Source organism: Metopolophium dirhodum, chromosome 2, assembly GCF_019925205.1.
Source record: "Metopolophium dirhodum isolate CAU chromosome 2, ASM1992520v1, whole genome shotgun sequence".
NCBI classification, from domain to species: Eukaryota; Metazoa; Arthropoda; class Insecta; order Hemiptera; family Aphididae; genus Metopolophium; species Metopolophium dirhodum.
In genome coordinates this window covers 7,089,409-7,112,690 of record NC_083561.1, presented here as the reverse complement: position 1 = coordinate 7,112,690, position 23,282 = coordinate 7,089,409, and the positions used below count along the sequence as shown (strand labels likewise).

The following is a 23,282-nucleotide window of genomic DNA, read 5'->3' as shown; positions in this document are numbered from 1 at the left end:
TATACTATGGTACGTCGTATATAATAATATTACCATTATAATAATATAATATTATATACATATATATGGGCTATGTGGCATATAGGTAATATACGGTACGCGCTTATAATATTATTATGTACAACGCGTACCTGTACCGTATACACACACGCCTGAGAGATACCTATTACATATTATTATTATTATTATTATATAGAAACGCTGTACACTGCACGGGTGATCGTATGTATATATTATGTATGTATAGACACAACACACGCGTATTATATTATCATGTGTATGGTAGAAGCGACGGGCGCGCTTTTTTTTTTTCCATCTACTGTGTAATGGTCCCCGAGGCCAAACCCCGTGCGTGCGTGTGTGCCGCATACAGCGCGCGCCCGCTTTCGGGGCATTTCGACGGGTTACATAAACGCGTGTTATTATTATTATTATTATTGCAATGCACCTTACCAGGAGGACGGGTGGCGCGAGTGCGACGACGATGATCGGAGAGCGTGGTGGGACGCGCTGCACACTTGGGATAATGCGCGTAACCGTTTTCGGATCGGAGTCCGTGTATACATGCCCACCGCGAGTTGTACGTTTATAAATACGACGACGTAATATGTATATAATATAATAATAATATGATAATATACGTACACACTAGGCACGTAATTCACTGTACGTGTATATATTATTATTATTATGTATATGACTATACGTGTACTGCGGTATAAACGAGACGGCGGTACATCGGCCGCGGTCGGGGTTCGCGTATCCACTACGACCACGGCCGCGGTAAGCGTAACGACGATGGCGCGAGGGCTAATTAATTACATTTGGTCTCGGGCATTCGTCGTGTCCGGCGGCCGCCCGTCGTCGTTCTCGATCGCACTGTTGCTTGCCTGCTTGTACGATGTGTCCTACAGGCTACAAGAAGGGAATAATCGTCGTATATTATGGCCGAAGTTTACGTTTAATATTTATGTTTCGTATCGAGCTGTTTTCGGGTGTGTTTTATGACGGTGTCGTAATTTCTCACTTTTCGGCGACTATACCTGCTACCATGTATAATATATCGTTAAGTAAATCACCGTCGAAAACTCGTCTCCGCGTGTTCAAATTATCGGTTTATGCAAGCAAAATTAATATTTTTAGGTATAATTTATAAATATAAATATATCACTGTGTTCAGCCTCGTGATGGAGGGGGGGGGGGGGGGGGGTAATGGGGGTGCTACACTCCAAAATTCAAAGAAAATTTCAAAATGTTTACAGTGTTTTGTACTTTTGCCTATGTAACTTTTTAGGTGAGCCATTACAATGTTATTAGTATTGTAAGTTGCATGATAATATTGCTGCAATAGTATAAAATGTTAATTAATATAATCCATGCCCCACGGCATACCAAACTTATATGAGGGATTCTAGTTATAATAAGCCTCCTCTGTATAACGAATTTATCAGCCCCCTAGCCCCCTTCCTCAAATTCTGGTTCAACCATGGGCCACCGAGAAAACTGAGTGAGATTTAACTCCACTAGAAGAGTTACTTATCGTTATTCGTTGCTAGAGAGCGCATCATGATACAGAACTAAGATACTGTTGAGAAAAATTACGATAAGACTATTAAGTTCTTATTGCGCTCCGCGGATCACGGGTTTTCTTATTTGTTTCAAATTTCATTTATGGTTAAAAAAACCCATGGTGGTTATCGAATATCGATGGTGATATTATGTTGTTAAGTATGTATTATGGAGGTTCAAATCGAATTCTCGGACATTTGGTCAATGCGTATTTTTTTCTTATACATTCGTCGGTCAATCGCGGCTGTGTAGTAAAACAGACTATAAGCCGTGGCCGTCCTATTATGTTATTATATATAGAGTATTATAATACACCAATGATACAGTTGTACTGCACGCTGACGGGCTGTGTTTAAGTTTTGTCAGATCGTACTTGAAATCGAAATGGAAATTTCTGTTCACGTAGTCGTCGTTATTGGCACGTATTCAACGTGATGGAAATCGACGACCGATATCAGATATACATATAGGTGCACATATATTGTGGCATTATGGCAATGCGTGTTCCACTTTCTTGCGGTTTCGAATAAAAATAATATATTATTATAATATGCGTACGACGAAAAGCCGTACCTATTTTAGTGTTATATTCGTTTTGTTATTTGATTAATAAAAGCATTAAAGTCTCAATCGTAAAAAATATATTATTCATTTATAAGCCATACGAAATACGAATACGTGTCGAGTTTTTCGAAAACGTTGCGTATTGCCAATGCAAGTGTCGCCATAGTCTTGAAAAAAAAAACATAAAATTCATAAACATTTAGCTGTTATACGTATACATTTATGCTCGAAATAAAATAATAATAATAATATTGTATGATTGTGCTAACGTCGTCAGTATGTTGTATGTATGATATATATTTAATGCTCTACTATCAGATACATACATTATGCAAAATTGTATTAAGTTTTGTTTTTTAGAAATTGTCGTCTAAAGCCCGTTATTCGATACCTACGCAGAGGTACGGGATATGCTGCAGCAGCATATACAATATTTAGGTAGGTATAAATATATAAACTTCTTATAATACATTTGTATTTCGTAATGACAAATTGCAATACATGTTAGGTTATCATTAAAGTGTATGAAGACGTATATTTAGTTTACAAAGTATACGTTACTTGGTGTAAGTGATATTTATAAAACAAAATATAATATGTATGACGTATAATATACGTATACAATATTATTATAGTATTCAGCCTAGTATATAATAATCTAGGTTTGTATTCATGTCGTCAAACGCGGCGCGCCAGCTGACGTGTTAAGAGTACAAAAATATGTTTATTAGCGATAAAAAAAAAATATATATATAATATAAAAATACTACGTAGTAGTTCTTCTGCCGCAGACAACAAACGTACCTATATTATAATTTATAATAATATATTCGTGATAGTTTTTCATTCGGATCGGGTTTGGTTGTTAGTCGTTTGGAGCGTATTACACGACTGTATATTGTATATATATTATTATATTATCTTTATAATGTTATAACATGCGCAGCTGAAATCGAGGGAAATAGAAAAAATTGTAATTGAATTAAAAACGTACATCTATGCCAAACGATCGTACCTATATAGTGTTGTTTAAGGGAAAAACGTGTTTAAAGAATTCAAATTAGAATGAATACGCATTAATCCGCGCATAATAGCATCGGACACTTTTTAATTTATTATCTTGTGACATCTTATTCGGCTTGGAATAGTAGCCATTAATTCTCGGGGTCTTAAAGAATATCATTGACAATATTATTTTTATTTTAGTGTGAAGTAAAATACAGACGGAAACGTTTCAATATAAATTATAAATATGGAGATGGCCAAAATTAATGACAACAAAAAAAGTATTTACATTTCTTCGTGGTTTTTGTTTTACTCGTATTTACCTTTAGTTTTAAGAAAATGAATGCAAGTACTTAATATAAACACGGGACAAACTTTCTACCTCAGAGTTCAGACCAGATGGTTCGACGTTCATTATATACGCGCACTAATTAAAAATATTCCCTTTTAAAAAATAAAAAACCAAATCAAGTTTTTATGATCTAATTTGATATTAAATCATTTATAGAATTGTGCTTGTGCGTACTGTTATAACTTATAAGGCTTCGGGGAATTATTCGTTAGGTATACGGTGGTCGGTGAGATGTCAGTTCCATAAACAAGATGCGTACATAACAGTTTGCTTGTATGTATATAAACGTTTAAATATGTATACATAATGTTAAAGCTTTTATTTAGTAAATATATTTATCCTGAGGCTAATTTAGGTTATTTCCTATATACACAAAGTGCGTGATGTAAGTAGCATAAACATATTTACAAGTTTCAAGATGTATTGACTATCTTCACAGAAAAGGTTGCTATTAAAACTATATTACAAAAAAATGTATGGTGTTTCATTGAAATTTTTTCAAAATGAATCAGTATTAAATGGTTATTTCTTATTAGGATAATTACCTGTCTACCTATACTATACAGGTTTCCTAATTCCTTCGATATTTATATTTTTGACAATTAGACAATTCTGTGAATACATTTAATTATAGTTTTAGTGCCACCGTTATCACAATGTACCTATTATATACTGTTACTCGAGCATCCAAATACATAAATATGAAAAAATTTCAATCTTAAGTACGTACAACTATTTGTATAATCGTCTATTACGATCGATTTTTGGGTGCCGCTACCGCAACCTGCTCCAAAAATCATATAAATATATTATTCGGTTTTGCAGAATATAGTTCTAGTAAAATAGCACAAAGAAGTAAGTCAATGTTAACCGTAAATATAAGTTCTATTTAAAAATACCTCTTTCGACCGCCAGTATATATAATACATTCAGGTGATATACCTATACAATTGTTATCGGATTAATTCGTGAAAACGATCGTATATGATACCCATAATAATCCAACCGCGGACTAATCGATATATCGTGGTGTTATATCCAACTAGAATAGAATGCATGGATATTATTACGAGTATAATCAGTGGTGGACTGAACTTAAATTTAAAATGACGCAATTTCATATTAATGCATTTACCATCACCATTCACCAACCACCACCGCCCCACAATATACGATAATATACATTATTTGCTTATAACAATGCCATGATGTAAATAGCTATGTAAATAATTACAGTAGCAGTATCAACGAGCACGAAGCTACACTAATTCTAAACGACGCGTAATGTGTGTTGATTTTAATATCAGGTCCAGGTCGTGTCCTGTTGAAAGAAATATCAAAATAATTTAACGTGTCTTAAAAACGTTGTGCAATGTTTTTGAAATAACCAAAAAGGGAGGTTAGTTTTAGATAAGACTGCACGTACAAAAGCATTAAAAGTATTATTATTATTAGTAAACACTAAAATTGGATCAAAATACGAGTTAAATAAATGGAGAAAAAAGAAACTAAACTAAGTAAAATAAAATAGAAAACTATAAAGATTGAAAACATAAGATAATTTAAAAACGTGGAAGGGGGTCCTAGAAGACCATGAGATCTACATACTACATTGCTATACACAGTACACACATACATTGGTTACATGATGAGGAAACCTACCTTATGCGCAGCCTGTTAGGGTTCAACTAACTATCCAACTGCACCTGCTCATAGGATGCAATCAAACTGAAGTTATCATAACGGAAATGAATGATTCTGAATTTCACTGGGACCAAAATAAATGTTTAATATAATATACACAAGTAGCTATTTTAATAATATTTAAGTTAACCATTAATTGTCTGCCAGTGGTTTAGTAAAAAAAATATAAATATAATGTATATATTATTGTATACAATGTTCCTGTAAATATCTGCATTGTTTCTATAAGTTATGAACTATAACAATGATTCTTATATTATATATTTATATAGGATATAATATTGTTATATTCGAGGCCGCAGTAGAACGCCGCAATGATATTATGGTACCTACCACCTATAATACATGATATTGAGTGTACTGAATACTACTACTAGAGTACTGTAGTCGTTCTATTCGTATTTTAACGATCATAGCAGGACCTGAGAAATAAACGAGATACAAAATACCACCGCCCACTTCAATTACCTTAATACACTCAAATGGCGTTTTAATGTCTCGCACTTAGAGTCGTTAATTAAATATAATAATATTATATATGAGTGATTGGACGACGACTTCCGCCACAAGTCACAACGTACATAATAATATTATATTATATTCGAAAGCTTTTTCGAGACCAAGTTCATAGGTAAAATGACACCAGGCTCGCACGCATGTCCAAAGCAATAATATCTGGTGTATATTAAATTATATTATATTAATTATTAGCCATTGTAATGTATTTATTTTATTGCATTGTGTTTTTTTATTGGCGTGTAGTAGTAGTCTGTACTCTGTAGTAGTCGTAAACGCGTTTCACTTTTGACGTGACCCCAAAAATAGGTTTGACACAGTACGGTCGGTCGTCGTCGAGACAATACCCAGCGTGTAGTAGCGACCGCGGCTCGCGATGATACAAAGCGTTGTATTATTATTATTATTTATAACAATAACAATAATCTATAAACTGCATAAAGCCTGCTCGCGTTTATACTTTTTCTTTATTTTTTTATCTTATTTTATTTTGCAATTTTGTGCTCGTTGCGTTCTAGTTCCGATTGGTCAACCGTAGCGATTTCCAGTCCGTGCCGATTGTCCTCGCCGGTATACGAATCATATTATATACCTATCGTATTATATATACCTGCATGCAGCCTGCTGTCGTGTCAAGAATTATCGTTATTAAACGCACGCCATCCGGTCCGTATAACCGATAATCATATTATTATTATTAATGCTATACATAGTATACTATATACAAGTCGGACGTGTTACACACACACACACATATAATATACAATAATAATAATATAATACCAGAGCGGACGGGTTGTCATTACTATATATATATATAGGTATAGATGTATAATGTATATACCTCTGCAACTATAGGTATATATATTATATTTGTGTGGCGTATATTATTTCGATCAAGCCGATGGCCGAAGGGATTGAACGAGTCCGTGTTCTAAAATATCACATTTTCAAATCGCCGTAAAATTTCGCTTCAGTAATTTGATTTAGTTCGAATGACGTGGTCCGGTACTTCAATGTTTACAGCAGCAGACCGTCAATTTGGCTTATATGAATATTATAATATTATCTATTTATACTTGTCACTTGAGAGTATCTACGCCCGATATGCTATTATCACGAAGTGTGAGTTATCGTATTTTTTATGACATAGGTATAGTACAGTATGTATATTTGATTATTTACACGACGTGGTCGGGTTGACCGCCACTGTGCTGTCATTTATCACCCCTCGAAGTCTATGCTCATTTCGAAATCATCAGTCGCGGATCTGGGTGAATTGGCAAATGTTATAATATTAAGAATTGAGCAATAGGTACCTCGCCGTCTAAAATACATAATATAAGTACTATCTACCAGCAATTGTTGTTTCGTAACGTTTTGTTCTCGATTCAACTTGGAAATAAATCGATACCTAAATAACGCATATTTTAATAATTTGTTTTATAATATAAATATTATATTATAAAACCTCGAATTAACATTAGAAACACTAATATTCTAATTATTATGCATTTTTATTTCGTTTTTAAAACTATAAAAACCATTATATTATTATATTATTATATTATTGTAGTATCATTATAATGTTCATAAATTATACCTACCTAAGTAATTTAACTATATAGATTACGATACCTTTTTGTCTTCAGGGCGCATACTCCCAGTTTATTTTGAAATTTCGTGTATTATTTGTTTGAAGACTGACCTTTATTCATAAAATTACTAAATAAAGTAAATCGAACGTATTTATTGACCGGCTATTAAAAACTATAAAATAGTTTGTTTAACATTCAAGACTTCACAAGTATACATATTGTACATATTTATTTTAATTAGCAGCAGGTAGACAAATAGTTTTTAAGAAAAATCGATTAAACGGTATTTAGGTTTTTGCTAATGTACGCTTTCTTATTTTACAACGCACATTAAAAACGAATAAATATATTTATAATATATATGTAAAATTGTAATGTCGTTTTTACAGTGTTTCCCAACTGCAGTTGTTCTTAACACATTTTCGCGAATATAATGGTTTTTTTTAACAAATGTATAGTTATATAGGTACTTTTATCTACATTTCAACCGATTTCCGGTACTATAGCTACTATATAATATTATTGTACCTGTATTTATATTTTGACGCACCTAAGCATCTTCCCTGGATATAAATACAATAAATTTGTTAATATACTCATATATTAGATTACTGCAGCAATGGCAACAATGATTCTGTGTATAATACAATTACTATATTAAAATGACTTCCCGGTTAGCTGATCGTGGCATATGCACGATGGCGCAGAAGTCAACCACATCTACACCATTGAGTGGTTTTTTAAATTGGATTCTAAAAACACACGAGCGCGTGCTGCCGTGTCCTCGTTGCCCTTAAGACGTTTTCGTGATATCCGATACTTCACATAGGTACTTACATCCCTTCCATTTGGCAAATACCGATTATCAGTTTTTTGAGTTGTAAACCGTAACTCTATCGGTTAGGTTTCTTCGGCTTCTTCTTCACGCATGCGTACCGTATGTACCTATGATGGGGCAAAAGTATAATAATATAAAATTATTATATCGTTATCGCAGAAAACGGCAGCTGGAAATGGGCAAAAAAAAAGGTGCCTGGTTCTTCGTTTCCTCCACCGTGACGGTGGTTTGATTCATTGATTGGTAATTCTGAATCTCCACCAAGCCTGCGATGTTGCGATCGCGTAAAATATTTATTTTACTATAATATATTACATCACTCACGGGTGCTTTAAACTGCGGACGGGTATGTACAATTGCATTATCCTGGTATTAAACTACAGTCATAATAATAATAATTATAATATTAATACGATAATTATTATTTAATGATCCGGTGAAAGTGTTCGTCGCCGCCGCGTGATACGATGCCCACGCGCTATAGTTGCGATGCCGCGCCAGATTCGCGATCTCAAGTGATTTCGTATTTTATTTTTCCCTCTCGACGACGATGTATAATATACATATATAAAATTATCATGTCGAGTTCCATACGTAAAGCAACGATATGCGGGGGGGGGGGGGGGGTAATAGACGAAATAGTGTTTCCATCGGTCACGCTTACGAATTATTATACACATAATATTATTATATGAAAATGAACACGATGTATGCGAGCGGTTGTCTTGTACACGCGTTTATACATATGTAGCTACGAGTACTTATAAAATGTGATGTGTGTATACGTGGCTTTGTTGTTAACATGAGTCAATTCAACTCTTTCTTAGCGGAGAGAGAGTAAGAAAGCCAATGATTGGCTTTTTAACGTGACTGCACTAAAAGTCCGTTACAATTTAAAATGAATAAAGTTGAGCAATTTACGTTTCATACTTGATTATATTATTATATTATGGTGTCGCTCGGAGGCGGTCGTTTTCGTAAATTTTACGTAGGTTTCAATGACATAATACTAATGTATTCATGCCTATAATATATATTAAGTACGTGTGTGTAGTTTTGGTCCTTATATATAAATATATGGGTGACCGAAAACTGTTTTAAAAATATATCTCACAAGATAAACGGTCGAAGAGTTTTATCCACGTATATTATTGTCCGAAGATTAATATTGTGTTTAGACAATTGTAGCTCGGCCGGCACAGCTTTACAGGCCATTGCTTGCTGCCACACGCGCAGTCTTCCAAATCACCGTTTAATTTATGCGCTCGCTTATATATTATTGTTCTTAAAAATATTACCTGAATAATACATGAACTAAATTATATACGAAAAAAATTACCGATCAACCCATAATTATTTTTAAACGAATTTTTTTTCATTACCTAATTACATATTACAATGCGTGTGTGTTGACTTGTGCTGTATATATACATTATGCTTTTTAAATTATGCATATTTGATGTTATTTCAGCGTTTGTCGTTTAGATTATAATCATTTGCATGTTTGTAGTTTTTTTTGTTGATAAAATCAAAGTGATTCCCATATCGATATATTATTTTCAAAATTAAGTTCTATCAACTTTTTCAAGAAAATGGTAGGTACCTATGCATAAAAAATTCACGTATACGAATATTTTTTTCCTAGGAAGTTTTTTTTTTAATTTTTCCACCATATAATAATAGTCACTCGGAGTATTATACAATATTAACTGTATATATGCTACCTATATATTATTCGTCAAACTCTGCTTAATATAATTATAATTTCTTATACAATTGTTCATACAATAAATCATAATAAGAATACGCCCAATGGTAAACTAATAAATTATTTTATATTAAATAAACGTTAAAAAATGTAGGTAGATGCATTCAATATTGATATACATTTATGCATACTGAGTAAAATGTAAAGACCTTTAGGTAATGCCATCAATATGATTATCTTGATTTATGTTAATATTTATGAAATATTTTTATTTTGGATTGCATAATATTATTGTTTAGAATTTTTCAATAATATTAAAATTTGAAGTTATGGTTGTTATATTGCATTTTTATCGTATTACCTATGTTGCATGTAATAATTCATTTAGTAATATTAAATCACTGTGCGTAAATAACATATTCGTTAGAACGTAGATTCATTTTGCAACGTAAAACGTTATACAATGATTTATGGATCAAGTTATGAAGAGAAAGGTGTTAGGATGAGTAAATACATATTCATGTATCCATATATACAGGCAGTAACTTTAATATAGTAACGGTGTAATTCAAGTTGACATTACCTGTGGTAGTATTTTAGATTAATTATGATATTGTTATATCCTTTTGTTCTTGTCAAATTGTTTTAAATAGATACTCATTTGAAACGATATATACCTTCGAGCTAAATCTTGAAATATGATACATTTATTGCAATTATAATTATCTAAGTTATAAATGTATGGTAGTTATTACACACGTTCCTATATTATTATACTGTCTTTATGAATACTGTACGGGTAACTGTACGCTAACAAACGTATATTTAGCTACCTATAGGTACATATTTTTTAATTGGACGTTTATTCGTTATTCTTTATACCTATAATAGTGCGTATTGTTTGAAAAATATATAGTATTAAAGTATGATAGATATACGTTATAATCTAGTGGTTAGACGATCGTTTATGGTTTTAACTTTTAAGGGATTGTTTAAAGGTTAATTTGTGCAATATATTATTTTAAGTTAAACCTTCGCCAAGAAAATATTATACCTATACCTACATATTGTGTTGCTGTTGTTGATAGTACACTGGATAACCATAACATTTATGATATTTTATATTATTAAATGACATCGTCCTGTTTGTTTAGTTTCAGATGAATTCTCCGAACAACCTGTAAATATGTGGGGCTGTTCGAGTTGCGGAACACGTCGTCTGGTCAACTTGCTGGTCTTTACCGTTTTGATTAGTTTGGCCGAGGCTTGGCAACAGAATCTTCCGCCAAAGAACAGTGTCAGATATGGTGAGTACAAAAACATTTTGCGTACTTATCTATATTATATCGATTTCGCTAAACTACCATTGCCCCTATTGATATCCAGTAAAGACGAAATAAGATTATTATGTAACAATAAGTAATGTAATATTTTTTGGCGAAAATTAGATTACAATAACAATAATAATATAATATGTATGTGTAATGTGTATATTTTGATGTAAATATGCAACTTATAGTGAATATTTTTGATGAATCAATTCCTAGTTAATTACTTTTTCCATAAAAGAAAGGGGAAAATTCAGTAAATTATAATAATAATTAATGACTAATACTATTTTAAAAAGAAAATAATTTAAAATGTCACCAATCGCACCATATTAATATAATATTATATAATATGGTACCTATATAGTATATAGTTGATTGGTTTACTTTTAAAATAAAAATATTACAATACCTCCGGAAATCTATCTTATTGTTCATTAATTTATACGGGAACTTTAATGAAATCAAGTCCTGATCCTTAACTTAAATTATCATTGGCCAGAGAATAATGAAAACTCGTTGCGTTTTTCTAAATAGAAAACAGTACAATATTATAGTAATATACCATTTTTAATAATATTCAAGTCTAAACTATTAAAATCTTTGCATGATGGGTTAAAATTAAAATCTTAAAATAAGAAATAATAATATTTTCCGTCAATAGATGAAAATAGAACAATATAATCTGATGATAAGCGATTATTAAATGAATATACCCACCTATAGTACCTTTATTAGGTACCTAATTTCTAAACACAAATTTTTTCGACAAATATGGGTAAATTCCCTATTATACATATTATATTAATTATTATGTAGGTATTAATGTATTATGTACTTATTATACAACTATGTACCCATCCACGATATTATAATATTATAATTATAAAGTAGATAATAACGGTCGGTCTCGTATCTGCAAACATTGTGCGGTACACCGAAATCGCGTGGCACGCACCGATAATAAGTCGACCGAAACCCTGCCACCACTGTGTTACCCGAGCACAGTGGCGATGATTATGACATTGCAGTGGAACGAAAAAAGTGAACGGTCAATGTCTGCGTTATTCTGTATTCATAATTTCATAAATAATAATAATATTATTATTATTTCCCAAATCCCACAGTGTCTCGATATCTGTAATATCATCTGCGTCTGTTTTTTTTTCGTTTTCTGTCCCATATGTGTGCGGTGTGTAAAGCGCACGTCGACGATGTATATAATACATTACGCGCCGTACATCGCAGCAATACGATATCGCGCGTGCGGTCAGGACGCAGTCGGAACGACATCGTCTATCGGGGTTCAGTGGTCACACATAGCGTAGGTTGGTAGGATACCGAGGTATAATATTATTTTGTACATACGTGAGTGCGTCGCGGTCACCAGTTTTTGGGAGGTCTTTTAACGACGGAAAAGTAATAAAAAAAAAAACGAGACGTTCCAAACGTACGCGCAGCGGTGACGTATTTTTCCCTCTTGTCGTGTTGCATCGGTTATTGTACCAAAAACATATATTACATAGGTATATATATTATGTACATATACCGTGGTGGCGTGGTTATAGTAACCCGCGACGCCAACCACCTCGCCCATAGCTCTTGTGTATTGTTTGTGTACGACATTTGAGACGGAATAAAATATATTTATTACCTCCTGGTGTAATATATTATATATAGATATATCGTAGTATCAATAATTGTTTGGGAATACGGTTATTATATACCTGTAATCTGTATGTCGTATGATATTGTTATTCTTTAGTATAATAAATATTATATTATATAGGTAGGTATATAAACTACCCCCGGCATACTGCTGTATAGCCATAAGGATACTTGGATATTGGGCGTTTACATTTTGGGATAAATATTTACCCACTGTTCAGTGATAACAAAAACACAATATTATACTCGTTCTGTATCAGCATGGTATAATTTATCGCCGTGTACAACTTGTATACCACAATCTAAAAACTTCTTTGAGACGGTTTTTACTTTTTTACTCTTGGTAATTCGGTATCTGAAATTCTGAAGTGCAATTGAACAATAACACCTTCAAATTTGTGTACACGCTCTTGTGTATCCGTTTTATTTTAACACGTTTATTAATTATTTGTAGTTCGTATAGAAATCTCGATCCGAACAATTGTTTAGCAAACGTCTACACGACCCATTTGTCACGAGAAGGGTATAACTTATATTTTGTATATTTTGTTACAATTTAATATTATTAATTTAGTGTGAATGATTTCGAATTTGAAATGTCATTGTAGCTACTGACTTCATAGATACACAATATTAATGACTAGGGAAGATTGCCGCGAAGGTTATCTACATCATGCTGGTTTACAATATCATGTTGGATTAGCTTAACTGTAAGGCTATTGACAAAAAATATTATATAAATTCATTATAAACACAAACAGTGAATCGCTAAATTTTAGTTGTTATCGACGTGTCCTTCGAATAAAACTATAACATAATTATTGCTTTTTTACCATTCATTTTATTTTATTTTAAAACATGTGTTTATTTACCTACACATATTTTACACCACATCAATTTACGCTGTTTAACAATGTAACTTTTACATCTTCTCTATTTACTCAATTTTTTTTAAACCAATATTGAATGATACCTATAGGCGGTACCTATTATACGATTTAATTATTATTGCATTATTAAAATAAAGGGTATGTGTAAATGTTTAGTGATAACAATGAAACTGACATGACGAATTTGTTTAACACACCACTAAGTTAAACTAATAACTCTTACGTTTATTTTCTTAAACTGATTCGATATAATATTATCATGAATTTGGATCAGGTTAGGTTAGTTGAATTCATTTAACTACTATATTGCCCTATTCTTTAATAGCCATAAGGTATTATCGTCTGACACAAAACTGGTTACATGATAAAATGCTCGATAAAATATCAAATGGACGAAAATTATAATATCGTCCATACAAGTAGACACAGCGTTATAAATTATCAGAATATCAGTGCTTAAGGCGTCAAAAAAATGTCTAAAAAATCGGAACTTTGATATGGTAATTTATTCGCGATAAAGTATTTTTTTCAAAAATATATAGGTATGTAGACATACATATATTCTATTTCTAAATTATTTTAGTATTTGTAAGTTTTAATAGAATTAAGCCGGTATAAGTGATATTTTATGAATATTTTAACCCAACAACAAACTACAAAGTACATTTTTAAAAAAAACTGATTTGAAACATAGATATAATATATTTAAAGAAGTACCTAAATATATTTACTTATGTTACATTGTGTATTGTATAATAGTGTACCTACACTCTACAGTATTAGGTTTCATAACTAATATGAGACATTAGGTATTTCTTATTTTGCTGTAGCTTGGTACCTATAAATTTAAGTCTGTACGAACGCTTATAAATGTGTTATATATATATACATCTAGCAAGAAATATAAGTATATAATATAGTACTTATATAAGAATGGAGTGCGAGGACGCCATGCCGTTATTCTAGAGATCCTGTTTTATTGCATTGAAATATTGTTTAACGTCTAATTTCTAAACGATTTTCCGACTGTCTTTGGGCATAATATTCTTCTTTGAACACATACATTACACGTGTGTATACAAGAATAATCGTTTTTGTCGCGATACCTCTATCTTTCATTTGAAACTCACTGATTTGCACGTACGATGCTGCACTATATTATAATGGAATATATGTGTACAATAGCATTTACTTCTTTCGTATAGGTATAAAATAAATATTATGTACACATATAAAACCGGAGTCTTCTTACTGTTTTTGGTAGCTAAGAGACTTGTTCCAAAATAATAAGATGAATAAATATGAAGAGAGAGGACACCGGCCGGTTTGTTGTTGGCTTCAATCAACTCTTGTTACGCTGCATTGACCTGAATTTGCCTTTCGTATGCGCTTAAATTAATATATATAGTCACAAACACGCGTGTGCGTGAGCGAGCGTGCGGGGTTCGCGCTATCAACCTCCGTATGCAGCGTTCCAGACGACACGTCGTTCTCGAAAGGTCAACGCGTTTTGAGGATTTTGATCAATCAACGACGACGTTGCGTTCGCCGAGTATTATAGAGCGTATAATGCAATGAATGTATCAATGATAATTGAATAATAATGTAATAAATTGTTCACGCCCGTAAAGACCGCCCGAGCGAAGTGCACGAAGTCCGATGACGAAAACGCGGTGACGATATTCGTATAATATAGTCAACATAATTGTGTATACGTCTATATATATCAATGTATGTATGTATTTAGGTATATAATATTATGTATACTTGTACAGACCAAAGAGTCGCGTTACGCAAAGATAATGTATGATGATGGAAGTTTTACATTTTCGATTACGACATTGGTAGAATTGCAGCGGAAGTACCTTTATTACAGCAGTGCTTACAAGCGGAGAGTTGCAGCAGTGTGATTAAAAAACAAATATCTATATTATAATATTCTCTTTATCGCCGCCGTCCTCTTACTGAACTCACCTATCTCGTATATATACAGTTATTTTATTTCAACGTCGTCGCTGTTACCGGTTTGTCCGGTGGGATGTCCCATTGACGGCGGCGGTGGCAAACGAAATAGTAAGATTTGTTTTCAATTTATTCATATAAGTAATGTGCGTGTATTTGTATACAACTCGAGATTACAATATTTCCGGAGTTCATAAATTATAAACAAGCGTAAAATTGAATAAGAAAAAAAAATATCCTACCTCATATGAATCCTAATGAGATCTCCCCTCCACGTCGTTTTTTCGCACGTTGTATAATACGATAAAATTATCTCTCTTATGGACCATATATACTTATGAGGTAAACAAGTTTTATTATTATTATTAATAATATTTTTTTGGTCTCAATCCAAGTGGTCGCACTTTCGAATGGAACTGATCAACTCACTGAAATCACGCCCCTGCAAATAAATACGCAATTGTTTTTCTTTTATCATACTTGAAAGCGAAATTTGCCCAAAATAAACTACAAATTCGTACTTATCGTTTTATGATAATACAATTTTTTTCTTGTTGGTAATGCAAGATAATATATTTTATTTTATTTTCTTATATGAGCGTAAGGAATGCAAATACAATATATTTAAATATTAGTCAATAATTAGAATATATTATGATTTATTCGTTTATATATGAATAAATTATACATTGGCAATAACGAATACCTATAAACTAACTTAAAAACTCAATTAATGGAGTTATATTATAATTAAATACCACATATTTTAATTATGATTTGCTAAAAACTACAATAGAGTGAATATCGTTAAAGCCTAAACTTGTTTTTACAATAATTACATTTTTTATACTAATCTGATACTCTTTTATCTCTGATATTTTATTTAAAATACGGCATTAGGTATATTCAAAGAATTTGCGTGTCGAGCGTCGTATAATATATATATTATGCAGATTGTAATATTTTAGTTAAAAATTAATTTATCAAATAAATTAGGAAAAAATGTTCATTCATCATTTGTCATTCAGTATTCAGTAATCTTATCTAAATGGGGTTGAAGACATCACGAACTATTAAAGAAACAAAACTTTTCATGGGGTCCTCCCCAATCGTTGGGCTGCAGGATAACAAATGACTTCATTTTCTCTCTTCATTAATTCAACGTTATTTTTGTTTCGTGTATCTTTAACCATGATCTTGTGACGGGTTGACGGGTTATTAAAACCTCACCAAAATCATCCTGACTGGAAGCTTTTGATCTTGATCATTATCGGCTGCCGCAGTACATGTACTGTGGTAGTCACGTATAATACAATATTAAGACGGTTTCAAAAAAAAAATAATATTGACTGTTTAATATAGTAATTTGATTTTCTTTTGTTTCATAATTTTTAAATGGTAGGTATGTATATAAACATATATATATTAAAACTTCGTAAGTATTACTTAGTGTTAAACATTTATTTTTGATTTACGATAAATTATGTTGAAACTGAAAAACATTGTAAATTTGAACAACAAAACTGATGTGTTGAGAAGTGACTCACGTTTATTATCTTAATTCTTAAGTGTTCATAAAAATAATTATATGTTTTATATATTTATATATGAACACAATTAAAGATAATATAATATGTGTTATCAATTTTATTTGCGACGTAAGCTGAGTAGTATCATTATTGTAAGCCAGTTGTGTATAGGCTCCAATTATTTTTTCTATTCCATTTTATATATTAAAACGATTTTGAGTAATAATAACTAATAATATACTTATTATAATATTTCCAAACATTGTTTTTAATTTCAATCAATCAACTGGAACCTAAATCATTATATTGTGGTTGTTAAGTCAAGACCTAACCTAGCTTGACTTGTGATTGTAATATCTATAAATCTATTATACAAAAATGACATAACCGTATATTGTATACTTTCATTGTAAATTGTATTCTTATATTACATACATATTAATCCATATTCTAAGACGGTTCTCATAAACCTATAATATATTATATAGGTAATAAAGCTGTTATGAAAAGTAGAAGAAAAAAAATGTAATAACTATTATATATAATTCATTAATTGTAAACAAATTTCATATGAATACAGAATAGGTATATGATTAAAAAAATTGTTAGGTATAAGTATTATAGAAACATTATAAAACAATTATACACATTACACAAGTTTCTATATACTTTTATGTTTAGGTGCACATTATAATACGTAGAAAATCGTTTGAAAAAACATCTGTATTATTATAGCTACCTATATATAGTTATTACTGCCATCAAAGTATAACTTATGATAGTTATAAATCATCGTGAATAATTATTTAAATTTAAGTCAAAATACATTCATCGTAGAAACAAAAATATCACAGTTAATTTGTTTAACCCATTTTTAAAAAAAAATCATGTACGCGTATACTGTATAGATTGTACAGATAATCAAAGAATGTGCACAAACTGAATGATATTTTAAAAATATGTTTGGAATTCTTAGGCTGTTTTGTTACTGATATAGATGTGTAAATGTGTAAATCATTAATACAGTAGGTATGTTATTATTATTATTTGTTTGCTTGGAAATACGACTCGAGTTCTTTAATCGAAAATAATAATATTATATGGGTGTGATAAGCTGTTGATTATTTATAGTTTTTTAAACACTTATCCGCCTGATACGAGTCCTTGTATTGCCGCTGACTCATTTTATTTAAATAGTTTTTAAATTATATTTTCCGAATTATACATTAACTCAGAAATATGATACGTATGTTTTATAATATGTAATATTATGTTGTTACCTATAAGGATAAAATAAATGTGTTCAATGTTATATATTTTAAGAGGTAGGGCAATCGCCTACAGAGGTTAGGTTAGGCTCAAGTACTTAAGTATAAAAGTCAATGCTTGTAAATTATGATGTTTTCATTTTTACATTATTATTTTGAAAATATATTATACTCTTTACCTAGAATATAAATTCCAGTCTGTTGATCAGACTCAAGTCCTTTATATTTACCTCAATAGTATATATAAAAAAAGAATTTATTATCTCTATAGGTGTCCCCAGTTTTTAGTTATGCATATTTTATAGTTTAGTTTTATCGGTGAAAAAAACTAACATATGACATATTAGATACATGAAAGAATAACAGAAAATACTTCAGATTATCAATTAGGTAATTTTCTTTTTTCATTTTTTAATAGGTAGTATATATTTTATGAAACGTGATTACTTATACTTGTGTCAAAATGATAAAGCTAAAAAAAAAACAACAATAATAAATAAAATTAGGGAGAATGGTTTTTGTGGCTGGCTACCACCACATCGTTCGTTAGATAATAATGAGGCACGATTTAGCCTTGTTCGCCGCACATACTCTGCAGACGTCAAGGTTCGTCCAGATATATCGTATGATATTAATAATATACAACACACACGAGAGAGTGAGAAAGATTGTACGACAATAGGAGAGGAGAGTTTTCGATGAAAAACAATAGATTAACAACATATTATTTAATAACAAAATAAAAAAAAACATTACTAATAACGGCCACCTGTGCGTCGGCGGTGGCGGCGGTGCGCTCCATAAGGGTGAGGAAGGAGTTATGATTTCTTTTTAACGTTCGTGATCTCACGCAGGGATTTAATAATTTATTGCCAACGTAAAATTATTGGCGTTGCAAGGTAAATAATATGTATGCATGATCGTATACGTGTACAGTACTCTCAAGGTTTGTTATTGCATAACAATAAATAATAAAACGTTATAATCCAAAGGAGAATTATATATTATATTTCTGAGCAGCGTGCGTATAATACGAATGCAAATCACAGACGACTTTCATAAAATGCCCAAGAATATTTATAGGGAAATTGTCTTTCGTTTGCATACGAATGGCATATACTTAAGAAGAGGTCGTTCAAGTAATGGTAAATCATTCAAGGTTCCATGTCTTTTTCTTTTTTCAATAAACACGAAACTTTTATTATTTGTTGTTTAGATAATTGACATATATATATATACATTATATTATAATTGTATTAATATTAAGTTTGTCTAATCGTGTTTCAGGCGCATTCAATTCCGACCAAATATTTCACGGAAATAAGACCGCCACAGACTACTTCAAAATACTCCTCCAAGATCAGACGACGGCACTAATAGGATCCAGGTAAATTATATTTCCACCCTTTATATTATATGCGCGGCACGTATATTGAGCACGCCTAATTAATAAAAACACCATCACACGTGGGATATGCGCCGTGGGTGTAGGCGTTACGGTGGTTCGATTTTTGGGGAAGGTGGAGGGTACCCGGTCGATAAGTCCGTAAACGTAAACAAAGAACCAATACGATGACTTGGCGTTAAGACAGGATACATGCTCTGTGAACCATTTATATTTTACGAGTATTATAATAATACTAGTAGGTGGGTGTACTTTTTGACTTGTTTTCTTATTAGGTTTCAATTTTATTAGTTGGTAACACAAACGTTTACACTACATCGTTAGAAAGTATAAATAAATATAATATAAAAGTCATTTAGATGTACATATATATTATATGCATATTGCATATAGAGGTATAGGTACCTATACTGTTCTGTGAATTTTTAAAAATATCGCATGGTTCAGAAACCACAATATACAAAACTATGAAAAAACAATTTATATGCTCTACTTATATATTTTTATGCTGGTGCGTTATGCTGCCTTTTGTTCCGGTTGCGCATTTGTCACATAATTTGAAATTTTGGCTTCAGTTTTTAGAAGTTTTAAAATTATTTCTTATCCTCGAATTATTTACTTATGTTTACATTTACCATACATAATATAAATCTGATTTTGCATTTCTGCATAAATCACTTTTACAAATTAAAATGTTTTGATACTCGATAGTTAATGCACTTAATGGTTAACAAGTAATCGGGAAATGTGATAAACTGTGTACCTTTTAATGTATATTATTTAAAGCATAACATAGGATTTTAAATGTGTTATATTTTAAACATATCGATTGATTTAGTGAAGCGATACGAATTTGGACAATAGATTTGAATTTGTCGTCAAGTATATTTTATATCAACTTTCGCTCATTTATGATTATTTAATATGATTATAATTATATAATTTTTCAAAATTTTTAAATAAAATATAAATTTGTGTGAAAACCGATCTCAAGTAAACTTGACGATAAATCAAAATCTGTTTTAAGAATTAATATCGATTGATCACTGAATCAATTGGTACGTTGAAACATAGAAAACGTCATCTAAATGTCTACGTTTCGCGTGTATTAGACAAAGTTAGAAAATCACAGCACTCAAATACTCAATCCCCCTAAGGACCTATTATTGGATATTTCGTAATATATCTTACACAGACTTTATGAATGAGAAGGAAATGTTTGAATTTATTCTGCCACTTTAAAAATTAAAATATCATGGGATACTTTCATACTTGTATTTTATACACACTGATAACAAATATTATAGTTTATTGAATTCTCAAAGTTATTACTTATTATTATAAGTTATTACATTATAAACAGATGTTCGTTACTATATGTGAAATATTAATTATGTTGAATTATGGTTAATATTGGTGACACATTTTCATAAAAAGCCTGTACCTATTATGACATAATTGAATTCAATAATTATAAATATTATAATAGGTATACCGAATACCTAGTTAATATAGTTTGTATAGTTTTTTTTATTAAAAACCGCTTGGTTTCGAAACTTGAATTTAATTTGCTGTTAAATCGTGTAAGATCATATCGTATAATCGTTTTAAAATTAATTATTGCCAAACTTATGTTTGAATTTTGATTACGGTTTTCGTTAATTTATCTTAGAAAACGTTGAAAATAGTTTACGATAAGTTTGTGTAATGTAATAAATTAATACTTAAAATTGTATAATTATTTGAATTAAATAAGTTTCCAAACATTCTAAAGCAAACGTAATTTGCACGTAATACCAGAAATATGTAATTGTTTCAAATTATATGCAAGCGCAAACGTTAATCAGTTCAATAATTGTTATTATTAATTATTACGTAAAACTTTAACCAAATTGGTGTGACCGTGTGACTATTCAATGATCAATAAATAATGTATATCGATAAATTGCACTCTGCGGTTATTTAATTTTATTATTTTTTTCCGTGTCACATGGCGTTTCACCTACAATATATAATGGCGTGCTGGAATTAATTGAAAGTTTTTTAATTTCAGAAATGTACTTTACAACATCAGTTTGGACACCATGAAGGAAAATCACGTAAGTGAATTAATTTTTGTTGTTTTTTATTCTCACCATAAAATACGGTATAACATATGTATTCTTATTGTGCGGCTACTAAATAACTTTAAGACTTGTATTCAAACAATAGTTCAGACAGTCTTATATATCTAACCGGTGGCCGCAGTGTAGTATATACATGTATTATAAATATATTATATATACAATAATAATATGGACATTGGTAATATAGTGAAGTTCGACGCGTTTTGGAATTGTTTTTCCGGTCCGTTGCTTCGAGTTCTTTGTACTCTTGCCTGGTTTGGTCACCTCGAACGAAACGGTGTATAAGTATATAATATGCGGTTAAGACGATATTTTCCTAAAGCCCCCCCCCCATTCGTATGCGTAATATATATAATATATGTAGGTATATATGTAAACCGGTGTATACTGTGTATATGGCCACTGTTTTTTTTCTTTTTAAATTTTAAATGTATTTTGTGTTGACGACTATAACGGATTTGGCCGTTCAGTTGTCTCGAATCGTCATGTTATAGTGACCTGCCGGAAACATCGTTTTACCAACTACGTAGTACATAAATACCGAATCACCAACTGAATAATAATACAGCAAATATATGTCATCTGAATAATATAAATAAATGGTCTCGACGGTACCTCGTCAATACACAAGTGCGTACACTGCAATTCTTACGTAGACTTATAAATTGTATAAATTATACGTAAAGTACTAAAGTGGTAGTACCTATGGGCGTTTATTTAATTTTTTGCTTTACTAGCAGGTATACGGTAATTTTAAAAACCAGTTGTATATCAATTTACCAATCGTATATTCATACGTATATAATATGTAAAAGGATTTGATAAGTTTGTTTTTAAAATTAAGAAATAACAGGTTTCTATTTATTGAGTATTTTGATTTCGAAAAACTATATAATATTGTTATGATGGTACCTACTTTATGAGCAATATTCGAAGAGCCCAAGGTTACGTTATTGTAATTATTATATGTAATATTTATAATCAATAAATTTAATTTAAATGCTACTTCATTTTTTACTTTTCTTCTTTTTTTTTTGCAATACAATATTTTGTCTCAAGACACTTTCTGTGGGTGATATTTATTCATTTCGATTTGATCATACGAGGGTGAAAGCCCTCCGGAGAATTGATTTATTATGGATCATCCTCATTTCATAATGATTACATTTTTATCAATACTCGGATGAAACTACTTATAAATCTTATAAAACCAACAGACGTTTTCTTTCAGTACAATGAAAATCAAAGAAGA

At 31.0% G+C, this 23,282-nt stretch overlaps 1 protein-coding gene across 2 annotated transcripts in view; it reads left to right on the top strand.

Moving 5' to 3' along the window:
* The window catches only part of LOC132938986 (semaphorin-1A-like), a 64,704-nt gene that overhangs the window by 31,155 nt on the left and 10,267 nt on the right, over positions 1-23,282 (top strand). Inside the window, exons 2-4 of one of the 2 annotated variants that reach the window (XM_061005970.1) lie at positions 11,015-11,161; positions 19,787-19,886; positions 21,958-22,003. In XM_061005970.1, coding sequence (XP_060861953.1) covers positions 11,041-11,161; positions 19,787-19,886; positions 21,958-22,003 — 267 coding nt within the window. In that variant the 5' untranslated portion in view covers positions 11,015-11,040. Of the gene's footprint in view, positions 1-11,008; positions 11,162-19,786; positions 19,887-21,957; positions 22,004-23,282 lie in introns of both variants that reach the window. The other variant, XM_061005969.1, reaches the window with a different exon arrangement.